Here is a 7,956-nt window from a genome sequence, read left to right on the forward strand (position 1 = left end):
AAATAAATTTATTTTGTTTATATTTGTATCCATTTGCATCGCATGATTTTCATATTTTTATAAAAACTTATTTGTAAAATATTTGGCCCAACTAAACTGAAATATAATTAACTAATTTCTTTAAATAGTATTTCAATGAGAGAACTATATTTTTTATTAAAATTTTTTAGATTCTAAGCATATTCAGGTGAATTATGGGCAACTCGTGTAAGAATCGGACCATTGGGTCTGTATTGAAAATATAATAGTTACGCAACTTACTTTATCATAAACTTATTTTAGTACTATTTATTAACTATTATGACAATTTTTATAAAATTAATATTTCAATTTAAGTTGAATAGTCATTTATATTGTATAAATTGTTTATTTAAGTCACAAATAAATAAACAATATATTCTACATTAAGTCTATTTTAGAGTTATTTTGAACGTATAAATTAAGAGAGAGGTGATGTTTGCATAAAAAAACATTATTTGGCCTAACAAACTAAAATATAATTAACTAATTTTTTTAAATTGTTTTTTCATACAAGAGAACTATTTTTTTTTCCTAATATATTTTAGATACTAAGCATTTTTTGAAACAATTATTGGTAACTTATGTAGGAGCAGGTCCATTGGGTCTTTATGAACATTTTTGAGAGACAATGTGTTAAAGTAGCTTGTAAATGTCCTTTATTCAGGCGATTTTAGGTTTTTGTCATGCATACGTAATAAAAATATAATAGTTACGCAACTTATTTTATTATACACATTTTTTATTGTTATTGATTAACTATCTTAAACTCCTAGTTTTTTTTTTCGCTTTTGGGAATTTTTAATGAATTGACAATAAGTCGTTTTTCCAAAAAAAAAAAACTATTGTAGCAATTTTATAAAACTAGTATTGCAATTTAAGTTGAGTAGTCATTTACATTGTATAAATTGTTTGTTTAAGATACAAATAAATAAGCAATATATTCTACATTAAGTCTATTCTAAAGTTATTTTGAACGGAAAATTAAGAGACGAGGTGATATTTGTCACAAAACATTATTTGATCTAACTAAACTGAAATATAATTAACTAATTTCTTTAAATAGTTTTTTCCTATGAGAGAATTGTTTTGTTTTTCTAAAATATAATAATTACGCAACTTACTTTATCATAAACTTATTTTAGTGCTATTTATTTACTATTATTGCAGTTTAAAAAAATTAATATTGCAATTTAATTGAATAATCATTTACATTGTATAAATTGTTTGTTTAAGTTACAAATAAATAAGCAATATATTCTACATTAAGTCTAGTTTAGAGTTATTTTGAAAAATAAAAATTAAGAGACGAGTTGATGTTTGTAAAAAAAAGAATTATTTGGCCTAACTAAACTGAAAATTAATCAATTAATTTTTTTAAATTATTTTTTCTACAAGATAAATATTTTTTACTAAATATCTTTAGATACTAAGCATTTTTAGTTTAATTATGGACAAGTGGTGTAGGAGCCAGCCCATTGGATCTTTATTGAATGATTTTTAGAGAAAATGTGTTAAGTAGCTTGGAAATGTCTTTTATTCTAGCGATGTAGGATTTTTATCGTGCATGCGTAATGAAAATATAATAGTTATGCAACTTACTTTATCATAAACTTTTTTAGTGCTCTTTATTAACTATTATAGCAATTTTATAAAATTAATATTGCAATTTAAGTTGAATAGTCATTTACAAATAAATAAGCAATATATTCTTCTTTAAGTTTATTTTAAAGTTATTTTGAACGGAAAATTAAGAAACGAGGTGATATTTGTCATAATAACATTTGTTGCCCTAACTAAACTAAAATATAATTAACAAATTTCTTTAAATATTTTTTTCCTACTAGAGAACTATTTTGTTTTTCTAAAATATAATAGTTACGCAACTTAATTTATCATGAAATTATTTTGGTGCTATTTATTTATTATTATTGTAATTTTTAGAAAATTAATATTGCAATTTAAGTTGAATATCCATTTACATTGTATAAATTATAAACTATTTGTTTAAGTTACAAATAAATAACCAATATATTCTACATTAAGTCTAGTTTAGAGTTATTTTGAAAAAATAAAATTAAGATATGAGGTCATATTTGTCAAAAAAATAATTTATTTGCCTAACTAAACTGAGAAATAATTAACCAAATTCTTTAAATTGTTTTTCCTACAAATAACTATTTTTTAGATTACTTTTATAGATAGTAAGCGATGTGGGATTTTTGTAGGGCAGAGGTAATGAAAATTTAATAAATACACAACTTACTTTATCATAAACTTATTTATTAACTATTATAGGGATTTCTATAAAACTAATATTACAATTTAAACTGAATAGCCATTTACATTGTATAAATTGTTTCCTCAAGTTAAATATAAATAATCAATATATTCTACATTAAATATATTTTAGAGTTATTTTGAATGAAAAAATTAATAGACGAGGTGATGTTTGCCAAAAAAAAAAAAAATTTGTCCTAACTAAACTGAAATAAAATTAACTAATTTCTTTAAATCGTTTTTTCCTACTAGATAACTATTTTTTTCCTAAAATTTTCTAAATAATATATCATTATTTGGATCACTTATGTACAACTAGTTTAGGAGTTGGCCCATTGGATATTGTATGAACATTTTTTTTAAAGACGATGTGTTATGTAACTTAAAATGTCCTTTATTCAAGCGATGTGGGATTCTTGTATACATAGGTAATAAAAATATAATATTTACACAATTTACTTTATCATAAAAAAATATAATTAACTAATTTCTTTAAAAAAATCCTACTAAAGCATTATTCGCATCAATTATGGGCAACACGTGTAAGAATAGGCCTATTTAGTCTTTAATAAATAGTTTTGAGAGTTATAGGTCTATCTAGAATGATCTCTTAAACTCGTAGTTTTTTTTCATTTTGGGGAATTTTTAATTAAATGATGCTAAGTCGTTTTCCCAAAAAAAAATAGTTTTGAGAGACAATGTTTAAGTAGCTTGGAAATGTCCTTATTTCAAGCGATGTGGGATTTTTATCGTGAATAGGTAGATAATGAACATATAATAGTTACACAACTTACTTTATTATAAATTTATTTTAGTGTTATTTATTAACTATTATAGCATTTTTTATAAAATTAATAGAAAAAATCTTATTTAAACATATTTACTTGTACAACTAACTCATTTATAAACTAATAAAAGTTCATTTAAATATATATATACTATCATAAATTAGTTCATTTAGTCTCTCTCAATAAATAAACAATCAGAGTTAAAAAAAATAAATTATATATTTATTCATTAAATATTCATGTTTTCTCTCTTTTTTTACTTCTTTTTATTAATTAATCAATTTTTCTCTCTTGTTATTTATTTATTAATTTATTTATTTATCTTCTTTTATTTCTTTCTTTTTTTTAAATATTTTATGAAAGTTTTTTTTCTTTAATATAAATAAAATGAAATTATTAATCTTTCTATTTAATTTTTTATTCAATTTTATAATAATAGTAAACAAAATCATTGAGTTATTATTATTTTAAGTTTCAATTTAAATTGAATAGTCATCTACATTGTATAAATTGTTTGTTTGAGTTAAAATTAAAGAATCAATATATTCAGATCAATTATGGGAAGCTCGTATAAGAGCCATAATGGGTCTTTATCGCACAATTTTTAGAGACAATGTGTTAAGTAGCTTGGAAATGTCCTATATTCAAGCGATGTGGGATTCTTGTCGTGCATAGATAATGAAAGTGTAATAGTTACGCAACTTACTTTATCATAAACCTATTTCGTCAGTGCTATTTATTAACTATTATAGGAATTTAATTTGAAAAGACATTTACATTGTATAAATTATTTGTTCTTAAAAATAAATAAGTAATATATTCTATATTAAATTTATTTTAGAGTTATTTTGAAAAAAAAAAAGTTAAGAGAGAACAATATTTTTCCTACAATTTTTTTTAGATACTTTGAATTATTCTGATCAATTATGGAAAACTAGTGTATTTGTCCGCTCATACGTTTTTTAGAGACAATGTGTTAAGTTGTTTGGAAATGTCATTTATTTAAGTGTTATTTATCAACTATTATTGCAATTCAAGTTGAATAGTTATGGACTTGTACAAGGTAATTATCTTTTTCTTTAAGATTTATTAGATAAGAATTATTTGGATCAAATATGGGTCTTAATGAACATTTTTCAGAAAAAATGATTTAAGTAACTTGAAAATGTCATTTATTCAAGCGATGTGGAATTTTGTCATGTATAGGTAATGAAAATGTAAATAGCTACACAGCTTACTTTGACATAAACTTATTTCAATACTGTTTATTAACTATTATTGTAAAATATATAAAATTAATAAGATATGTTGAAAACATTCACAAAAACTCATACAAAAATGGAACTTAGAATGAGGATTGAGCATCAAAAGTATTGGTATATTTTCAAATTAATCAATTTATTTTGGTAGGGATATTAAAAGCATGCAAGTTTATAATTGTTGTGATGAATCACTTAAGTTCGACATTAAAAAAAATATTTTTCTTGTTTCTCTCTTAAAATGTAATTTGTATACATTGTTGAGTGAAATGTGTACTTAACTTGTTTACAGTGTTTTAGAAAAAATAGATTTAGATAATAATATTAAAATTTTAAAATGTTTTACTTTTACATATGCAAATTAAAATTTATTGATTTGGTTGAATATTTTTATATTTTTTTTTGAAAGACGAAAAAGCGTCAATTAAATAAAATTTCACAAAAAGTCAAATGAGTTACATGAGTTCAAAGAAATCAGAGTAAAAATAAACTGAATAAATGACAATAATGAAAAAAAAATATAACAAATGACAAATGAGAATTGAGAATTAAAGTACAATTAAATCAGTGGTGAGGATGACTTTCTCGTAATCGATGTTTCAATTTTGACAGAATAACCAATTCTTCTCGCTTGTGGGAATACGCCTCCACATTCGGATGAGGGAGTTACCGTCGATTATGATATTTATTTTGTACAGTGAAAACAATTTTTTTATAGGAAACATATAAAGAGATCCATAAATCACAAGAAATTGTAGATGATGTAAATGAAAACAAATCAAAAGAAGAATTGTGGGCTCAAGCAACTACCATACCCATAAATGGTCGCATTTTTTGTTTGGGTTACGTGGGAAAATATCGTATGTTAAACCCAACCTCGTTCACCAACAAACTCTATATAAAAATTGTGACAATGAAGGAGACAATGACAACTTTACAAATGAAGAATGATGCAAAGGATGAAGAGATTAAAATTTTGAAGTTAAATAAAGAGAATTCAACTAAACATATTGTGTTATTTTAAGAGAATGTAATTAAAGAGAAGAATAATTTGCAATTGCAGATTGATATAGTATGTATTTCCGAAACATATTTAATATGATTTTTGTTAGGAGAAACTTTAGGAGTCAATATGATATTTGTTAGGAGAAATTTTAGGTGTCATCAGTTTATTCTAAGATCTCGTTCTTTAGATAAAATAATATTGACAACTCACTTACTTTTTATATTATTGAGTGATGACTAATAACTGAAATCTTTTGTGGAGTAATTGATTAGAAGTTTGGATTAAAACAATTAATATGACATGTTTATATATTTGAGTTACCATCCAAATTATTTTCTAGTGGAATATCTTGTTGGAGAGAAATCGTTAAACTTTTAATAAAATTATTGATTTTCTTCACAATATGAAATTTCTCAAATAAATATAATTATTCCATAGAAGTATTATTCAAAAATAGAAAAAACTATATTGAAAAAATCTAAAAAACGATATTATACCATTTTTGATAGTAAATTAATATATCATTTTATATACTCTAAATAAAATATATATTCTTAGTTTAAAATCATCTAATTAATCAGTATAAAGGAATTATGATTTAGAAAATCTAATCACTTATTATTTTTATATAATTACTAAAAGTAATATTTTTATAAAAGGATAAGTTTAAAATTATTTTATAATATAATCAATATAAAAGAATAATGATTTTGGAAATCCCAATAACTTTTTCTTTTTTTATATAATTACTAAAAGTAATATTTTTATAAAAGGATAAGTTTGAAATTATTTAATAATATAATCAATATAAAAGAATAATGATTTTGGAAATCCCAATAACCTTTTCTTTTTTTTTTTTATATAATTATTAAAAGTAATATTTTTATAAAAGGATAAGTTTGAAATTATTTAATAATATAATCAATATAAAAGAATAATAATTTTGGAAATCCCAATAACTTTTTCTTTTTTTATATAATTACTAAAGTAATGTTTTTATATAAAGAAAAGTTTTTAATTATTTAATATAATAAATATAAATTATTAAGATTTTTGAAATCTAATATTTTTTTAAATAATTACTAAAAGTAGATAATTAAGAAAGTAAAATGTTATATTTTTTTTTTCTTTTGAGTAATATAAATTGAAAACAAAAACTATCAAAACAATATACGAATTCTATCCTTCCTCTAGATTGCTCTTCTTGCCTCCTGCCTCCTCTTGCTACTCACTATTTGTCAATGTCATCTGCCCCCAATTGTAACCCTAATGGTTGAGAGAGAAGAGACGGTGATGCCACCTTCAAGGGGTGGACAACCTATTCGCAGAAAGGCTTGTTTTCTCCTCCCTACCCTAAATGTGGAGGAAACCTCACTCACATTAATGATCCCTCATTCTTCAAACACTGTCCCAAACCCAAATGACGAGGTTTTCTTCGATGGTTGGAGAAAGTGTACAGCACGATGGGAACAATGGGTGTCCCAAATGCGCCCAGACTACCAACCTATATGGGAGAGAGATGGAATCGCAGAGGCCATCACTGGTTCTCTTTGCAACATCGTCCAACAAAAGGAGGTTATCCTCGAACTCTCCGATAGATGGTGCTCCGAAACAAAATCATTCATCTTCCCATGGGGGGAAGCTACGGTCACCCTAGAAGACGTGGCCGCAATCGGAGGTTTCAGTCTGGGGGACTTTTGTGTTCTCAAACCATTAGAAACTCCCGATGTGAAGGAGATTGAAGATTTGCTGATAGCGGAGAGAAGGGAAATAGTCCGCTCCAAAGCATCCAGAGCTTGTCAAAAGCTTTGGATGGACAAATTCATGGACAGTGGGAGTGATATAGAGCATGAAGCTTTCCTATCACTTTGGCTGTCCAGGTTTGTTTTCACTGGACCGGCGATCGACACAGTTCGAACCAATGTGTTCCCAATTGTCGTACACCTCTCGAGGGCAACCAGAATCTCCTTGGCCCCGGCTGTCCTAGCCAGCCTTTATCGGGACCTTGATTTGCTTAAACGACGGGAGAAACGTAGAACGCGCAAACCATCTAAATCGAGGATGCCGAATAAGATCACACTTTGGGCTCCCTTTCAGCTGGTCCAGGTTTGGATATGGGAGAGGTTGAGTCCTTGAGGCCACAGGGCATTAGGACAGTGGGGATGACCGAGCCAAGAATATGCAGATGGCATATTGCGAGGACCGAGGGCCTTGAAAATGAAAATTTAATTTTCATAACCCTTAATTTGAGTTTTTTTTTTTAATTTTGTTTACTTTTTTAGAAAATGTCTTAATGTAATTGTTACACCTATTTATAAAATTTGACGTTTTGTATCCAATTCTTTTCATTAAAGAATATGTATATTTTTTTCTATGAAATAATTAATCTTTCTGTTTTTTCTATGTTTTTTTAGCAGAACATATTTCTTGTAAGATTTATGACAAGTTTGGTATAAAGGAAATAAAGTATGAATTCTGGAATATGTAAATTTCTTAAACGAATACATAATTTAGACATTGGAAGAGATACAGTCAGCAAAATGATATAGACGCTTAAATTAGCAACGGTAATGGTTATGTGTCTAAAGATATTTCTTTAAAAAAT

The 7,956-nt window shown here is 25.3% G+C and overlaps 1 protein-coding gene across 1 annotated transcript; it reads left to right on the plus strand.

The window, feature by feature from the left end:
• The first annotated feature begins 6,620 nt into the window (after positions 1-6,620).
• Positions 6,621-7,487, plus strand: LOC124910568. The gene has a single exon (XM_047451241.1). The coding sequence runs from the start codon at positions 6,621-6,623 to the stop codon at positions 7,485-7,487; it is 867 nt and encodes a 288-aa protein (XP_047307197.1).
• Positions 7,488-7,956: the final 469 nt, after the last annotated feature.

The sequence above is a fragment of the Impatiens glandulifera genome, chromosome 1 (assembly GCF_907164915.1).
Source record: "Impatiens glandulifera chromosome 1, dImpGla2.1, whole genome shotgun sequence".
Taxonomy (NCBI): Eukaryota; Viridiplantae; Streptophyta; class Magnoliopsida; order Ericales; family Balsaminaceae; genus Impatiens; species Impatiens glandulifera.